Below are 19,446 nucleotides of genomic sequence, written 5' to 3'. Positions count from 1 at the left end.
GAACAGTAAAATCAGAGCCCATTGAGTAAGAAAAAAATGGTTTAAGTGGTGCTTCTAGAGGTAAGTCCTTGACTGAAGGGAGAGTCAGCACTGTCATAAGCCAAAATCCATGGCTAATGCTGCCTATGCATTTCTGAATGTTTATGTCATGGAATGTAAAGGCGTAATCCCTGTCTTGAGTTAAATCTCAATTTACTGCTTTGAAATTAGGTGAGTCCTTGCTACGAGATGCAATCCATGCCCCAGAGTATTATATGATTTGATCTCAGTGCATCTGTTTAATATTTTAAATCTCTCAATGATTCTTTTGCACTCATTACTTACAAGAGCCATACCCCACAGCAAATAGGTCCTTGTACTTTGGATTCCTGCAATGAGAAAATATATATAAGATTGTATTTATTATTAACCATACAGTTCCACAGAAAGGCACAGTGTTTCACACGTTAATATCAGACTCCATTCTCACAGGACTGCATACAGTCTGAGGGTTTGACCCTTTGAACATATGCACTAGTGAAGTTTGTGTATCAGTACTTCTTCCAGACTCAAGATTTATTAAAAAATAGAACATCAGAAGACCACAGCAGGAGATGAAAAGGATAAAAAGGGCACGCAGACAGACATGATGTCAATCTCCATTATTACTTATCCATTTCATAATCATGGAAAGTTTACTTTTAAAAATGAGGTCTTTGAGGAAAGGAAAAATGCAGGAATGTGTCAGTTTCCATCTTTCAGGGGCAAGAATAAAGGAGTTTCTAAACCACAACAGAACAACCCAATAAACTTACTTTCCCTACCTGTTATTAAACAATGAGGGGTGCTTCAAGAAACAGCTACCAGTTCATGAATTCATGATCATTCCCACAGATGAGGAAGGGAAACTCCCTTCTGACTCAGTGAACAGTGTATTTGCTAAGGCATACTGACTATGAGCAATTACCCATCTACTATGTTTTCTGAGATCCCTTTATTTGAAAAACATCTACCTTCTTTACAACTTCTGCTGTGTATGGACAGTTACTGTAGGGTTTACATGGGATAAAGGTCAGTACTGTTGCTGTCCCTGAGCTCAAACAGCACAACCAGTGGATAACAATTCTGTGACATGAATGTATATGAAAATAATCTAACAAGTGCTTTCTCTGACTTGCTATTCTGAATTGATAAAATAAACTCACTTCTCTTTTCATTTCTCCTTTCCTTTTTCACTCAGGCTAATACCTACGCATCCTAATGCTCTTGCTCTATCCACTAAATGCACTGTCACTGCTAACAATGTGAGAACAAAAATTAAATTAGAAAAGCTTATTACATAAGGCAATTTGGAGTCATTCTTCTAATTTCAGAGCCATATATTTTCCTGGAGACAAGCAGCACAAACTACCTACAAAAGATGCCTTTTTTCCCAATTCTACATGTCATTTTACTGTTAGTTTGTAATTCTCACACAATTGCATCCTGATACTCTATTAAAGTATAATTACTGCAGTGGCTTGAAATAACAGAGCAATTCTGCTCGGTCTCTCCATAGATCTTCTTTGGCAAGACACAAATGTGTTTACACTGCCCCACAAACAAGTGAAAGGAGGCCTAGCTGCAGGGGAGCACAAGGCAGGAGTTGACTGTGTATGTCTCATGCTCAGTGCATGAACCAAGACAGTTCTGGGGAGTTTCAAGCATGTTAAAAAGTAAAAGGACTCATTCAGGCTTGTGATGAGTGTTTTTTTCATGGTAATAACCATGGTGATAACACCTCAGAAAAAGAGCTGGTTTGAAAGTATCAGCGATTGGTTTTGGACTGACCAGAAATAAATATTCAAAAGTCAACTGCACAGTAAATGCCTAGTAAGCTGAACTATGTAAGATGCCAGTACAAAAATTCCGCTTTTGTCTGGGCAGTGACTCAATATGTATCGCACATAAAGGTCTTGTCTGGCATCAGTGCCTTGGCATCATATAGTCTATGGTGACACATGGAATGGCACATGGAATGTCCCTTTCTGCTCCTTTAATTCTTCTGTGTTGATACTTGTCAAAAATATAGCCATTATCCCTTCTTCTCCCCTGGGCTTTTCAGGATTGATTCCTATAGCATATTGTCCAAAGATACGACATGTTTATCCCAGGTGTCCCAAGAAGGGACTCTTCTTTCCTCTTTTAACTGCACTCACTTTGCCCTAGTGCTGCACAGAGCCTTCACCTTTTGCTGAATGGCACAAGCCTGGCACATTCAGCCTTACACAAGGTGCTTTGCATCTACAAGTACCAGGCATGTCTAGGTGCTGCCAAAGCAGCTGACTGTAATTACTCAAAAGAGTGTTCCCAGAGAAACCAGCCCTGCCTTGCAAGGTGCCATGACACTCAATTCCCCTCCCCTGCGAACAGCAGAGTAAGTCTGTAATAAAGACACTTACCAGGAGATGGCAGTAACTGCAAGTCTCTTGGTTTTGTCATACTGGAACTTCCAGAGTGGGAGGAGAGTTCCTTGCTGGTCTCTGTATTCATCCGAGGCATCCTCAAAATATTTAAAATCTAAAATAAAAAAAATCAAGGAAAAGGTCTGGTGAATAAATCAGAAATAAATCATCATGGTGCAGTGCCAGGGAAGCTTTAAAAAACACTCTGTTATCCTCACAGCCTCTGCACAATCCAATTGTTAGTATAAAATCTGTCTCAGTCCTGAAGTCTTGACTCCAAACCAGAATCTAAATCTTGTAAATGCATTTTACCAAGCACCAAGTCCTCACGCAAAAAAACTCTGATGATCTAAAAGCAGACAAAGGATGAACAAGAAGAACTTTCTCAGAAGCCCAGAGTGAGGAGAGAGCTCAGGCCACTCCAGGAGCTACATGAGGCCTTTCAGGAGGGAACTGAGCAGAGATACCAAAACCCTTGCAAAATAACATCAAGACTGAGTATGTTGCCATGGCTGGGACCTGTATGCCAGCAGAGAGATGCTCAGCACTGGCTGCTGTTACCAGCACCTGCATCCAGGAGAGAAGTACCTGCCGAGGGAGGGAAATGCTACGGGGAGGGCAATGCTGACCAAGTCCGCTGGCACCAGCCTGCTCAGAGCAGGGCTGATGTGGCATGCCTTCTGAATGCCCACCGTCTGCTGTCCTGTTTGCCTTGCGTGAGTCAGGAGGTTCCTAGCCCTTCTCATTTTAGCTCTGTCCATTCCATTCCATTCTTGCTATAGCTGTGACGACTCATCTGCAGGGGTTCTGGCTTGAGTCAGAGGCATCTCCCAGCAGGGCTGTACCTTGTGCAATGTCGTCAAATGTGTTCTGATTCACCATCCGCTCCATTATTTTAGCAGCCTTTGAGATCTTGTTTATATCATCACTCTGTTGAAAAGAAAAACAAGGAAGAGAAAATGTATTTCCTATCTGTTTACAAGTCCTTCAGACTTTGTGTGACTGAAAAAACTTGAGTCCTTTGATCTTGAATACAGGATAATTTGAAGCTCCTCACACCAGCACCTAATGATAAGGGTACTTGAATTAAGGCAATGACTTTATTATAAGTTTAACAAGGTGCCATCCACAGCTGAGCTGAAGTACTTCACTATGCCAGAAATAGCAAACTTTGATATGGACATAGCAAAAATGTGACCAAAGGGGAAACAGTAATTTGGGGCAGGTTGTTGATATGGAAGGAGGCAAGGGTGGAGTAAGGAAACAATCCAGGTGGAGGGGGGAAGAAGCACCATGGACAAATGGAGAAAAAAGCGTAACGGGCTGTTTGCTTGTCAGCAGGTGGCTGGTTGGTATGCTTGTCTGACAGAGCCCTGTGCCTGATCACCACAGTCTTGTAACCATCTTCTTACTAAACTTTATTTCTAACTATTTTTTGTGTGAGCGTGCTCTCTATCCTCTGTGTGTGTATATGTGATCACTAGCAAAATGCAAACTGGATTAACTGGCAAGTAGGACAAGAAGCCTCAGTGCCAGCAACTGGAAGGACAGAGCTTAAAAGTCCCCAGACTCTGCTGGGCCATGAGGATGATGCCAGCACAACTCTGCACAATGATGTGAGAATGCCAGGGCAAATGCAAAGTGCTCTGAGAGCATGCTGCTCCAAGGGCCTGAATCGTCATCTACTGCCACTGTCCCAAAGCCCCATCAGTGTTTCAAAGCCTTTCATCTTCAAACCTCTGCTAGGGACTGATGGCTGCCAGCACAGCATGATTTCCTCCACAGTAACAACACTGAAAAGAAACTTGTCATCCTTGACACAGCTCAGAGAGTGCCCTGAGCATGAAAATAAAAAGTGAAATGACTTGCCAAAACTACACCACACAGTCACAGTCAGAACCAAGAACGTGACTTCAGGTTATGCGCGTCCCAGCCCTCTGCTTCTTTCATGGGCTCTGCACAGACTCAAGGGAGACTGAGAGTCTTGCTTCCAAGAGCATGAAACCCAAAGGACTACATAAAGGTGACAGGATAAAGGAGAAAAACCACACAGTTCTATAATCTGCAACACCTTTTATAAATAATTTGCCTACACCTTCAGTAATGTGTGCAGTCATCTTCTCTTATCTCAGAAAGGATAAAGTAGAACTTGGAACCAAGTTCAGAGAAGGGCAACAAGCATGGTCTAAGTCTGGAACAGTTTCTGTACCAGGAAAAACTGAGTAGCATGGGACTTCTTGCCAGTCTGGGGAAGAGATGGCTTGGGAAGACGAGAGAGGTCTGTGAAATCCTAAATGGCCCAGAGAGGATGAACAGGGACTGACTGTTCACTGCCTCTTCTGATACAAAAAGTTGGGGTATCAAGTGAAGCTAGCGGAAGTCAAGTTCAAAATAAACAAAAGCAGGTGACTTTTACGGAAGGATGACACATTTGTGCAACTCCTTGTCAAAGGTGTTGTAGATGCAAGAATTTTACATGGTTTCAAGGAAAACTGAACAAGTACTGCCATCTACATGCCAAAGCACATCAAGCTTAAGAAACAGCTGAAAATAGTTGAAGGCTGGAAGAATAGTTGGGACTGAGATATACTCTTGCTGTGTTCTTACCCTTCCTTACACATTCACCTGTGTTTAGAGCCTTGATCTGAATTATTGTGGCCACTCTCATGTTCTTCAGGTTTTCCCTGGGTCTATGGGAGAACTTCTTGAAAACAGCACAGAGAATTTATTGAAATGTTCAGAATTTAAGAAAGCACAGGAAAAGATGTTTTCAAATTTTAACACAGTATGATATACCCTAGACATTAGGAATTCATAAGTATTAAGAGAAATTAAATAGAGAGAGAAAGAGGATGCTTGAAACATCTCAAGTAGAAATCAATACTCTCAATTGCTGGGATTTCTCTCTTTTGACTTTAAGTTGCCATTATTGCTTCTGCCACAGTAAGACCTGTCTTTCTCTAAAACACTTCCAAAAAAAAAACCCTCAACTTTGCTAACACTTGTCCAGCAATATTGGGATCACGACTATAAAAATGTCATTGGCTGCCACCAGCATATTGCTCTGAGCAAGCTTAATTGACAGAGGTTAAATGTTGAAAAGGTTACAATTTGATTTAGAAAAAGAGAAGTGCAACAAATACTTTTCTCTCCAACATTGTAAAATTCATAGTTACAAGAACAGAACAGATAAAGAACAGATCTCCTGGAGTTCTGCTGGTTCATCAGGTGTGTTAGCTAGGCTGTCTTCCATTCACCTATTATGCAGGCAAAAATCTCTCTTCTGTTTTAACATGCACCTGCTCCTGGAAGGAGCTGGGGAAGAATGGCACTGCTGTACCCTACAGACACGAGCAAGATCACAGCTCTTATTCTCTTACACATCCAAGGAAACTTGCACTGCAAGCATTCTGAATTTCCAACCCGAGACATCATTCTGGACTGAGGAACAGAAGATAAGGCTTACTTATGTGTTCTCAAAGACAAATGCTAGATCCTGCCTCATCTATATACATTTTCTTTTTTGTCAGCAGAAAGCAGGCTTTAAAAAAAAACCCTCAAAATACAGAAACAATGTATTATTCAATGGAATTTTTCCTGCAATGAAGGAAACTCTCCAGATGAATCAAAAGAGCTTTAAGTAAGCTTTCCTGTTAGGTAGCTATGCTGTTAGCAATGCAGCCATGAATAACTACATTTTTGGCATTAAACTGGACCAGGGTATGTTATTTTCTCATTGGATCCTGTCCCAATTCATGTTTGATTTATTCTGTGTGTTACTGAAATAAATCTTCAGTGGAAGTGATAAGCCTAATTTATCCTTTTTTTTTTTTTTTTAAAAGATCTGTTTGAAACTCATTTTTTGTTGTAGGCCAACTCTGGGCTAGCTAGCCAAATGTAGTAAGAGCTCACCAGCTGACAAATTAATTTTGTTTATTTCTGTGCATAAATTATTTTTAGAACAGCAGTAATGTTAACGGAATCATATATAAGATGGATAATGGCCTGGTACTTAGAAAATAAATGTCTTGGTCTTGCTCTACTGTTCATTAACACTAATTGCTTCATATTTGCCACTCAGCAGCTGGCCAGTTGCGATGGGTAACTCCAGTAAACTGAAGCAAGAAAAAAGGATTCTGCTGGTGTATATTTGCATATCCAGAAGACAAACCCTACCTGTGGTGGTGCGGCCCCCAGGCCACTCTGAGATCTCACGATAACCCCCATTATGCTTATCTTGGATGCAAGTGCAGTGACTTGGGCGTCAGGCACTCTGGCCGTACCTGGGCCACCTGCTGCCTGAATTATCCACCAGAATGACTCAGCAAGAGTTGTAGCCAGAATGGAGAATACTGACCAAAGCCAATCATTTGGAGATCCTATAAGTAGTGATCCAAAAGTGAGACCTTTTGAGGTCTCCGGGACTGCAGAGGGCTGTGTGACCCATGATCTCCCCTGAGCTGGGACACCTCTCAGAGTAGATTTGACGAGGATTCAAAGGTCATCCGTCAACAGTTTTGTGAGGACTCAAAGGCCTGATTTCACGGGGTTCACCGACTGCCCGTTAATGAATGCCAGCACATAAAAGTTCAACCACTTCTGCTTCAGAGGAGATTAGAGACTGTTCCAGTGCAGTAAGTTCCAGCTTTAACATATTCCTAACTGGTTCACATCCATCTGTATTTCTGTCAACACTAACCTCTGCCTTAGTAATTCTTCTCCCTCTCTGTTATCTACCTCAGATTCCCTCTCTACCTTTGCATTACCAGATAAATATGCTAAGATTTTTTAGTCTCTTGTATTCAAGCTTTCCATTTCTAGTATTTTCCATATCTATGCATGTTTGCAATCTATAATCTTTGAAAAGGGGTGATCAAAATCATATATTCCTGTACTACTCCAGATAAGGTATCACCCTGCCTTACATAACAGAAATAGTATTTCTCTGCTATCCTTCACACAATATATTCCAGCAATGTACTTGTCTTCTCATAGCCACATCACAACTCACCAACCAATACACTCATGTTTTTCCCTGTCATTTCAAACTTTAAGCCCTCACCTTATCAAAGATTGCTTTGATACTCCAAAATGCACAGTCTTCCTCTCCACCGGTCCCTCCCAATCTATACTACTAACAACATTTCTGGTTTATCTAATTGTTTCCTAAAGGCACTATAGCAATAGCTTTACAGAATTTCAGCTAGATTATCTTTATTATAATTTCCTTGCTAAGGGAAACCACAACTTTTCTCTTATCGAAGAAAGAGATGAGATTATTTGGACACAGCCTACCTTTGGTAAACACGTACTATTTTATTCCATTTCATATTTACCCCCAATTCTCTATTCTTTCCCTCCATATTCATTCTATGGCTTCATATACTGTTAAAGGTCAGACTAATGGAACAATTTTTACCCCTCTTACATATAATATATACTTTTTATACTCCAATTACATAGCTCCACCCCACTTTAGATAGATTCATTAAAAATCTTTACTATCAGACTTGTGATTTCATGCCTTGTCATTGCAGGGTGAGAGCAGCTAGCCTGCATCAACATAATTGCAATAAGCTCACTGCATTTTGTTTCTTCCTCAGATACTTCATTTCTACACTCACACAACGACATGAGGAGGGTCGTACTGGATCAGACCAAGAGTATCTCTGGGCCAGGATCCTCTCTGTAATCAGAGCCATAAGCAGATGGCTCAGGAACACTAAGAACAGGACAAGCAGATACAACACTTCTGTCTAGTTCTCTCCGCTTCCAACTATTTTCAGCTCAAAAAATTTTGTATCATTCCTCTTCAGTATTCTGTTTTCCATGTTCTGTTTGCTGCCATTATTGAAAACTGAGGAAAAGTTTCAAATGTGGTATCACTGCTCTTGGATGTAGCACATCCTCTTCTCTCCAGATCTGTCTGAGTGATGGACATGTGGAGAGATTTCCAAGATTCCCTCATCACAGTCTCCAGTCAAATACTTTCTGTCCTTCCAACTTCTATTCACTCATACTCTTCTTTATATCATTGTCGTGGTTAAACCCCAGCGGTAACTAAGCATCACACAGCAGCTTGCTCAACCCTCCCCACCCAAAGGGGATGGGGAGGAGAATGGAAAAAAAACCTTGAGGGTTCAGATAAAGACAGTTTAATAGGATAACAAAGGAAGAGAATAATAGTAACAATAACAACAACAACAATAATAGAAGTGATGCACAAATGCAATTGCTCACTCCATGTGAAAGGAAAAAAAAAGTATAATCTGACGCCCAGTCTGTTTCCGAGCAGCAAATCTGCCTCCCGGCTAGCTTGCGCAGTTATATATGGCGCATGACGTTACACGGTATGGAATATCCCTTTGGCCAGTCTGGGTCAGCTGTGCTCTCCCAGCTTCTTGTGCACCTGGCAGGGCATGAGAAGCTGAAAAGTCCTTGACCTAGTGTAGACACAACAACTACCTAGCAACAACTGAAAACATCAGTGTGTTACCCACATTATTTTCATACTAAATCCAAAACACAGCACTATACGGGCTACTAGAAAGAAAATTAACTCTGTCTCAGCCGAAACCAGGATAATCATTCCCTTCCCTCTTCTCCCATATTCTTCCATGGATCATGTTCTTCTCTTTCCAGTCATCTGTTCTCCTGACCTTTTATTCAGTACCAGTACTGTTTTCTCTTTCTTTTCATCTTTTATGTTTTCAAATCATCATCTGATCCCTACCATCATCTCCAGCTGCAGCTCTACCTAGCCTGACAGGAACAATGGTGGAAATCAATTGCTGCTTCTAGCCATTGCATCCTTGATCCAGATCAGCCACATCTCCTGCTTGATGTTCCACAGTTGCCCTTCAGCAATGATCAAAGGCAGTATGTCTTCAGAAAGTGTTTAGCTGGAAAAAGCTCTATTTCAATTACCACTTCTGGTCCAAACCATGTAACCTGTGAGTTCGAAGCACCACAAAACCTACTTCTCCATTTACTGAATTGAACCCAGAAGCACAGATTCTGATGCCGTCAACCTTGAATTTCCATAAACCTACACATAACTAGATGTAATGCCTGTTGTAAGCCTGATTTTAGCCTTGGATTAATTCAGGTTGCATTTTTCCAGTTAATGACTGGAAAATTCAGCAGGTAGTTCATGTACTTCAAGATGGTCCACCAGCCTTGCAGAAGGCCTCAATTTGGGACAATGGCTCTGCCTAAAGAAGCTTTCCCTTTCACTTTTTCAGTGTAATGACTTTCTGGCTTCCCTGCAAGCCCCCTGGAAAGTGCTAGGAGTGAAAAGCAAAGCACCAAAGAGAGGGATCATGGGTGCCTGGATTTCAACTTCCATTGTTGTCAGTGGAGCATGCAGCAGGTTTTTTACAATATGGTTTAACTGGTAGAAATTTTATTTCATTTTCATTATCAGCTTTAAGCAGTCCACCCTTTAAGCCCATAATTGTACCGCTGACTTCGGGCTTAATTCTTCAAAACATACTCAGGTGAAAGGTTTATTACTTTTGAAAGGACTGTGAATTTCAATGACACGATTCACAGGAAGAAGCCCGTCAGAACACGTTCCTAGTCTGTTTATACAATAAGGCTTTTGATGGCACAGTGCTGCTGGGGAAGCTAAACCAGCCAAATCCTCTACAGCTGAATCAGCCATATGGTATGAAAGTGAAAGCCAGTTTCAGGAGCCAGCTTCTATTACATAGATATATCTTAGTTGCATTGATATATCTACACCTACTCTAGGGGCAAGCTAAGAACTGACTTCCATGTTTCTGTATTATAGTTCTCAGTGCATTTTGCTCCAGTCATTAGAGAAATTATTTCAGTTTGCCTTCTAAATGGTTTAACTTAGACTGGGGGAGAAAGAACCACCCACAATTCTGTATAGATCAAACTCTGTTAAACTCTAATAGAAACTTCCTGAACTCCCTGAAACATTCTGGAACATGAAAATCCTTCAGGGTTGCTGTATTGTATTCTCAGTGCTTGAAATGGGATCACATTTTTAAGATGGAGATATTGCCACTTAGAGGAATGGACTGTGGCATCCCTGCAAGGCGCTCCTAGGCTACTCCTGACAGAGCAGCCTGGATTTGGAGTCAGTATCACCTTCACAAAAAGATCACACCACCAGCTCAGAGCTTGGCAGGAGTTATGATACCTGCTTCTGTAAGAAGCCAGACTAATATAGGCTACTCCAGTTCAGCAGCCCTTGCCATTCACTCTGCTACTCCATAGGACTTGCAGTGGCTGACCTCCTCTTGGGATGATCACATCACGACGACTCAGGTATCACCATGTTGTGTAGTTACTGGCCATGGCATAGCACTTTAAACACTGGTTACTGTTGTACTGTGTAACACTGGGTTATGATATGATAAAATTACTGTTTGTGAGACTAATCTAGTATTTGTACTCAGCATTGCTGTCATCTCCGTACTTCAGTAGCCTTGTGGAAACTATTAATAATTACACTCTTTACCTTTTCTCCTAGGAGAACCAATCTATGGGGGAGACAAGGGGGGGACACTTTCCCCCACTCTTTCATCTTCCCCTTCTCCTCCAGGCCAGTTACAATAGTTCTTGAGAATTTTGAGTATCCTTGGGATGTTCAAACCAGCATGCTCCTATTGCTGTGCCTCCTGAATGTGTTTCAGGGGTTAAACAAGTATTAAAGAAGATCACCTAGAGATCTGCCCCAAGGCAGGATAGACATGGGTGGCACCCATGTGGGAGAATATGGGCAGGTATCTAGAGAACTTCTCACCTCCAATGGTTTGGAACTTGACTCCTGAACAACCACAGGACCCTGATACAGTGATAGAATATTTGAAAAAAAAATAAAATGTCGTGGCTATTTCAAGGAGGCACAACTTAGAACACTGTGCTGGGCCCTGCCAAGTATCTGCCAAACACTGTTCAATACTAGGCAGCACCCTCAGGAAGAAGACAGGGAAAACAGATCGACAGGCACTGCAGTTACTTCAACCGCCACAAGAGACACTGTGGCTACTCCAACCCCAGCGACAGGCACTGTGTCTCAAACTGAGAACCAAACCCTGCCAGCATCAGTTGCCCCTATACACAAGAAGAAGTGGACACAAAACTCAGCTCATTTAGTAAAGAATGATGAAGCAGGGCCATCACAAGAACAGGAGGAGGAAGAGGCAGAACCAGAGGTAGGCAGTCACCTGATGATCCCTGTCCTTGCGTGAGCTGCGAGATATCTGAAAAGATTTCAGCTGCCTTCCAGGTGAGCACGTAATTACTTGGCTGCTCCAATGCTGGGATAATGGGGCCGGTAGCCTGGAATTAGAGGATAGGGAGGCCAAGCAGCTGGGATCCCTGTCTAGGGAAGGAGGCATCAACAAGGCAACTGGGAAAAAGAAACAAACCCTCAGCCTCTGGAGGCAGCTCTTGTTGGGTGTGAAGGAAAGGCATCCTTTCAAGGAAGATGTCACCCAGGCAAGTGGACCACCATTGAAGGAGGTATCCAGTACCTGAAGGAACTAGTCATGATGGAGGTGATTTATTATGACCTGAACAACACACAGGTACCCACAGATCCTGATGAAGTCCAGTGCACACCACCCATGTGGCAGAAGTTTATACGGAGTGCACCATCATTGTATGTCAACTCATTGGCAGCAATGCCAATCAAGCTAGCCCTGTCCAATCAAAACTTTTACATACTGTAGAAGGGAATAAAGTCCCAACAGCGCACATAAAAAATGTGTTGAGGAAGACAGTCTGGGTTACTCTTGCCTCAGGCAAAGGTAAACCCACCCATGGGATTGCTTTTGCTCAAGAACCTGGGTGCACTCGGGTGATACAGAAGGATGGGGAAATCTGATGTATACCTCAAGGGGATCTGAATTGGGTTGAGAATAGCCAATTAATTAAATTGTATGATGTTAATTGCTATATAATACTGTATATAATCACTTCTATGCTGGTTATATGCTATATCAATGGTATTATAGTGAGAACCACCCACATTAATGAAAATTAACTTTGATGAAACTGAGCAAAGTGCAGCACTGATAGAACCAGAACTGGCTTCAGCATGCAACAATCCAACACCGCACACCACTTCTCCTGCCCTCAGGGACTGTTATGACAGATGGAGCCCAATATCATGGCCTAAATGAACTCAACGGACATTTCAGAGGGATGGCTCATAGACTGAAGGAATGATATCTGTGTGTATATATCAAAAGACAGGAAAAGTGGTGGTCATTAATTGGGATGTATTGGAAAGTGTGGGACCTGGGCAAGACATACATGGTATAGAACAAGGGGTGGATACTGTCCTGTTTTCACCTGGGATAGAGTTAATTTTCTTCCTAGTAGCTGGTTTAATGCTGTGTTTTGGATTTAGGATGAGAATAATGTTGATCACATGCTAATGATTAGTTGTTGCTAAGCAGTGTTTACAATGAAGTCAAAGATTTTTCAGCTTCCCAGGCCCTGCCAGCAAGGAGGCATGAGCCTTTCGCAGGAGATGTACAAGAAGCTGGGAGGGGGCACAGCCAGAAGAGCTGACCCAAACTGGTCAAAGGGATGTTCCATACCATATGACATCATGCTCAGTTGTGTTGGGTTTGCGTGGCAGGGTTTTGGCGGCGGGGGGGCTACAGGGGTGGCTTCTGTGTTTATATACATCAGTATATAAACTGGGGGCAGCTGGCCAGGGTGCAGTGCCGTGGCTCAGGAACTAGCTGGGCATCAGTCAGCACATGGTGAGCAACTGTGCTGTGCATCACTTGTTCTGTATGTTCATTATTATTATTATTATTATTATATTCCTTTTGTGTCCTATTAAACTGTTTTTACTTCAAATGAGTTTTAGTCTTTTCAATTCTCTTCCCCATCCCATTGAGGGGGGGGAGTGAGTGAATGGTTGTGTGGTTGTTTTAGCTGCGTACTGGGTTAAACCACAACAGACACTTGTCACTTTCCAACTAGATGAATAAACAATTCAACAAAGATTCACCTGCAAATTAGGTCAAGCCTTTCAGAATCATTATTCATTTTTAAGTATTTAGGCTTCAATTTCAATTAATTATTATTAACTTCTATATAAATGATTATATACTATTTATATGTATATAAATAGCAAATATATAAATTATAATTCTACAACATTATCAATAAAATAATAAAAAATAATGAAATATGTTTCTCTACAGTGCTTTAGTACCATTTTGAAAGAAACCTAAATTTCTTTGCCATTCAGATTGGAAGATTATACCTAAAACCTCTGCATCACTTAGAATTCTTTGAGAAGTCACACAGTGTTTCACTACTTATTTCATTACTTCATCCCTCACACACTAATCAAAAATGAGCCACAAATATGATAATACACAAAAAAGAAAGCCATAAATCTCACTTGAAATCAGGTTTGAAGACACAATTATGGCTTTACACTGGTTTATATTCCCATAAAAAGTACAGCAAAATGGAAATCCTGTTTTGGAACTACAGTTCCTAGCAAAAACTAATTTTTACATTTCTTAGAGTTGTTACTTTCCAACTGAGACAACTAGCCAGCATGAGTTGCTAAATTTCACCTAACTTGCATTATGGATGCATCCACCACCACTCTGAATAGGCTTCTTCCAGCATTATGAAACATACCTGTGACTCCAGAGAGGTTAACTTTCTTCCTTTCTTCTTCTCCTCTTCTCTCTTTGCTATCTGAGCTTTTGGTTTTTCTTTCTCTTTTGACCTTTCCATTTTCTGAAGCTCCTCCACATAGGCATCATAGATCTTCCACTAAGAGACAGACAGAGGCAGGATTTTATCAGTATCCGATTATACTCTAGAAAACAGCCATCTACACCATCACAAAAACATTACAGCCCTCACAACAGCTACACTGCCACTGGAATCAGCTGAAGACAGCTGGCTTGTTGCACAAAAAGTGAAGGATTGAAACCCATGATTTTTAAAGCTTGATGGGGCATGTCTTACTTTTTAAGAACACATTATTGCATTCTTAACAATTTCCTTTCCCAACAATCTTCTCGATGCTTTGATTCCATCTCATTTCTGTAGGACTTTCTGTTTGGCTTATTTAACAGTGTTTAATAGCAAACATGCATTAAACATCTGCTTCATGACATTTCTCATGTGGTGTTGGAAAATTAAATTGTAGCTGCTTAACACAATTTAAATGTTGGACTCCAACTCTGCAACATATGATCAAATGGAAACTGAGAGCAGTTTTACATCTTCTGCTATGCCAGATGCCAGGAATGTCATATTGGGTGGAACCAAAAGTAATTTTTCTACTTAAGAATTATTTATTAGTATTGGAGTGCTAGTACTGTATCTGAAGCAGGTACACTACTTTCAGGACAAAACAAAAGGCAATCTAATTCTGACACATCAGCTTAGGAGATGAAGTATGACTCAAACACAAAATATAGAGTAGATCACCGCAATAAAGAAAGGTAGTGTAAACCTTTAGCAAAAAAACCCTGCATTGTGTTGTAAATTTCAGGCAGAAATGAGGTGGAAAGATGTTCCAAACATCAGGGAAAGGACAAAGAAGATGTGATGGAAGAGTAGGAGAAGGAGCAGAACAGAAAACATTGGAAGAGGAAATTATGAGCATTAGGAAGAACAAGAGAGAGAAAGACTTGAGGAAAAAAAGAGCTTATGTTAACATATTATTTCATATCTGCTCAAATTTTCAATAGAATAAAAAGAAAACAAGGGAAAACTTTTCCTCTTAGTTTTCAAAAATTTCATGTGAAATTTTAGAAACAGACTGATTATCTTAAATAGCTCTATTCTCTCTAAATATCAGCTCATCTCATTGTCAGAAAAAAAGGAAAGTCCACCTGGAGGGAGGAAAGATAGGCCATTTACTCTGTAACTTCAAGTTCAGGAATAAACTGGGTTACAGTTTTCAGCTTGACAGAGACTCTTCTGCTCACCTTACTACCACTTTCCTACAACAGCATTTTTTAAATTGCTGCCATTACCTTATACTTTCTTCTGGGTGTTTCTGTGGTACACTGGTAATGGAACGGTATTTTCAATACCAGATTGGTACACTGGTTCAAAACAATATTTGCATCAATGACAAACACAAATAAACGTTATAAATATCTGTGAGAATGAATCAGCAGAATTGGCTGGATTCCCTTTCCAATGAAAGCTATAGCATATTTCATGTATAAAATGTCATGCAAAATAATTTTTTTAATATATTTTTAGAGATGGAGAAAATACCGTGTAACAATTGTGGAACAGTTTTTCATCATGAATAAGCAGGAACATTCCCACTATATAAACCAGAGCTAAGTCTACTGCAACAGGCTTAAAGTGGGCCTTCTATGTTCCTTATGCTGTAGTTCTCATTGGGTTCAGCTTTAGAAACCTGCTTTTGTATACAGCTAAACTTAGACAAAGTAAAACAAACAATGTTGCGTATATCAAATTCTTAACAACACTCCCAAAAACTCCATGAACCCTTGTAAAGTCCCAGATCTTCAGAGATCTCCAGTCTCTAAAATCAGTGCTCAAAGTGGAGCTAGCATACAGACATGTCCTAAGTGCTTTTGCATTATTTTGTTCCTGTATTTTAAGAGCCCATTGAACCTGCCTCTAATGGCATCAGCTGGTAGAGGTGTCCTGCAGCTGACCAGGTATTGAATGCTGGATCATAGCTCCTCCTAAATCACCAGCTCACCCACTGCACAGTGATGGAAGACAGCTGGGTCTCTGGAGGAGTCAGTGCCTGCAAGAGGCAGTTGCAGTTGTGTCCCTGTTCCTGCAGAGCTCAGCCGCAGCCCATCTCTTGCTGAGTCCAGAACCACTCTCAGACTGTGGCTTCTCCATTTCCACTAGTTTAAGACTCTCTAAAGTAGACTGGCCAGGGTGGCTGGCAAGCAGTAGATCAACTCAAAGCAGCTAAACAGAGACACTTGACCTTAGAAATATAAACCATTAGCAGAAAAGATGGCCACGCTAGTTTGCTCTCAGATTTAAACCAGATATACTTATCAATATCTAAAGGGTGGATGTCAAGAGGATGGGGCCAGACTCTTCTCTGTGGTGCCCTGTGGCGGGACAAGGGGCAACGGGCACAAACTGGAACACAGGAAGTTCCATCTGAACGTGAGGAAAAACTTCTTCACTCTGAGGGTGACAGAGCAGTGGGACAGGCTGCCCAGAGAGGCTGTGGAGTCTCCTTCTCTGGAGAGATTCAAAACCCACCTGGGCGCGATCCTGTGCAACCTGCTCTAAGTTATCCTGCTCTAGCAGGGGGGTTAGACTAGATGATCTCCAGAGGTCCCTTCCAGCCTCTACCATTCTGGGATTCTGGGACCAAAGCCACAGTGTGGGAGTTTATTCCACTGCAAGGAATGCAAACATAGCAATTTGGTTTTTCCTTTCTCATATCTCAGTTTCCTAAATATACTCTATAAAACTTTAGAAGTGAAAAGGAAATACCTGGTTAGCAGTGGCTGAGAAATTTTTACAAGGTGTAGGCTCCGACTGACATGCTCTTTCCTGAAAAAAGAAAAAGATAAATAAAAAAGATAAAGAAATTTAATCTTTGCATTGAAACTCTTTTCAGTGACATAGTCCAGCCTTCTCATAGCAAGTAGTGAGAATAATATTGACCTACGATTAATTCAACACTCAAATGACTCCCAGCGCATTGCACATACACTATTGGTGATCATGCAGCTACAAATAGATTTTCTTGTGGACCAAAAGAAGGTTCACAAGACCTGACTTTTTTCCAATATACTTACAATATTTAATTTCAGTACTTGATTTTGAAGGAGTTGAAATGGTTTGTTTCACCTCTACCATTTGAAACATTCTGCTGCTGGTTACGGTATCAGTTATGATGTCCTACCAAATTTGAAAGGTTTTGACCTGTATATTAAAAACCCACTTGGGTTCAGCAGTCAAAACAAAAGAGTTGAACTGAATGATAACCTACAAACAATTCATTTGATGTTACTCAAATAATATTTTTAACACCCTTACATCAACATTCTGAAATAAACGACTATATTTCTGTGAAATATTTAATGGAACAGCATTTTCTTTCAAAAAACTGTTGTGTCAGGACATTTTTAAGAAGCTGCCTGTAGCATTTCACTGACCGCTGAAATGAAGCAGTCTCAGAGGTGGAAATTGCACATCCTGTACAACACACAGGAGTACTTCACAGCTATTTAAGGTCTATATTCTGCTTTCAAAGGCAGAATCACACAGAGGCACACAAGCCTCTCCCAGTAAAATCAATGGCAAGAGAATATGCAAATCTAGGAACAGAGAAATAACAAATTTTGTGGCCTCTGCAGGGATTTGTGAAAGTTGCAGAACCTTAGCTCAGACTTTGCAGTAAGCACTGTTTAACAAACTCTCCTGAGATCCTCCATCTCTTCTAGTGGGCAGAGAGAGATAGGAGATAGTAGCTCCAGCAACATGGTAACTCTTAGATCTCTCCAGGTCCATCAGATGTAAAGGCATCTCACTTTAGGTGTAAAGTCTGCAAGAAGGCAGGCAGGCTTTCTGGGGAAGCCATATTCCAGGTCAGCAAGGAAAACAAGACAATTTTCTTTCTGAAACTTGTGTCTCTGATTCATAAAGCTCCTTTTTGAGCACTCAACTGGAGGCCAACATCACTGGTACTGCTTGGTCAAGAGGCCCTGTGAAGACATACTCACTGGGAATGGCTGCAGGCTCAGCAAAAAGCTTAGGGAAGGAACGTAAGGTCTTGGGTCTCTACTGATTGGAAGGTGCGTGCACAGAGTGGGAGGGAGATGTATCATGTAGCAGCAGTAAAGATGTGTCATACCTACATAGATCTGTTACTCTAGTACCTGTGCTTAACATAAGCATTAGTACCTTTACCCTTTTAACATAGGGGCACTTATATCCCTGTTCCATGGGTAAGAATCAAACTACAAGGCCATAAAGGGACTCTGTGGCAAAAGGAAATTCAATTAATGGATTCCAAGCCTTCAACTACTACCCTAACCATTGCTCTATGCTTTTTCAGATGAGAAAATAGACATGAAAAACGTTATATACAAGTAGAGGTTTAAGGATTTACAGTAGCACCAAAATTTCTTGTAGGCTGTCCAAGACTCCATGAGGCAAGAATTTTTCTGTCACCATTTTCATCACCCCAAATGTGTTACCATAGTAAAACACTGTTTTTATCTCCTAATATTATCTACAGAGATCATAGGGTATGACACAAACACAGATGATCCACATGCCCTCCCAAAGGAAAGATCCTCCAAGTCACTGAAGCAGCGTACCCGCATAGGGTTGTTGAGTGTCCTTGAAGCTCTCTCAATGAAGTTGAACTGGTTTGCAAGCTTCTGCTCCTTCACACTTGGAGGAGGAGGCTCTTCTACCTCTGCTGCCTCAGCTACTTCTGCTGTTCCTGACCTCTCTGCCTCTTCCTCTCCTGCAGGCTGCAATAAAACAGAGCAGTGACTCCACCCTGAAAGAACCAGACATCTCTTTCCTTCTTCAGAAGCATTTCTTCTTAGACTGCTGGATTTCTGCTGCCTAGTGAAGCAGATTGTAATTGAAGATTCAATATTTAAGACAGAAATTAGGAGACTTCCAGCTATCAGAACAAGGAAATTCTGGAACAGTAACTAAACAGGAGTACGGAAAACCAGAAACAGAGCCTGACATGAGTGGGGTAATATAGCATGTCTGCCTTTGATAAAATGGACTCAGGGACAAGAAGACTCTGTTAGAGTCCCATTACCCTGTGTTTTAATTTCCTTGCTAGACAGTCAGCTTTATCTGAAACTAGTCTGAATTTGATTCCAGGGCCTGACATTGTGTGGATAAGAACAAACTTCTCACGGCACACTCCCTCCCTGATCAGCCAACTGCCTTTAAATCAGGCCAATGCTTATTTCAGGTAGTTATGCCTGCTGCTTTCACCTCTCCACAATTTGTTTTTCATCCATTTCTCTTTCAGGAATGGACATACTGTCCAGGA

General features: G+C 41.2%; 1 protein-coding gene across 3 annotated transcripts in view; it reads right to left on the bottom strand.

Annotated features, from left to right (window-relative positions):
- The window catches only part of DNAI1 (dynein axonemal intermediate chain 1), a 157,361-nt gene that overhangs the window by 116,121 nt on the left and 21,794 nt on the right, over positions 1 to 19,446 (bottom strand). For all 3 annotated transcript variants that reach the window (XM_054810416.1, XM_054810418.1, XM_054810417.1), the window contains 6 exons: positions 18,743 to 18,901; positions 16,908 to 16,967; positions 14,079 to 14,216; positions 3,269 to 3,353; positions 2,421 to 2,538; positions 325 to 368 (listed from right to left, as the gene is read on the bottom strand). In XM_054810416.1, coding sequence (XP_054666391.1) covers positions 325 to 368; positions 2,421 to 2,538; positions 3,269 to 3,353; positions 14,079 to 14,216; positions 16,908 to 16,967; positions 18,743 to 18,901 — 604 coding nt within the window. The remainder of the gene's footprint in view (positions 1 to 324; positions 369 to 2,420; positions 2,539 to 3,268; positions 3,354 to 14,078; positions 14,217 to 16,907; positions 16,968 to 18,742; positions 18,902 to 19,446) is intronic.

This window comes from Grus americana, chromosome Z (assembly GCF_028858705.1).
Source record: "Grus americana isolate bGruAme1 chromosome Z, bGruAme1.mat, whole genome shotgun sequence".
Lineage (NCBI taxonomy): Eukaryota > Metazoa > Chordata > Aves > Gruiformes > Gruidae > Grus > Grus americana.
The sequence above is the reverse complement of the archived record's forward strand: the minus strand, read 5'-3'. Positions and strand labels throughout refer to the sequence as shown.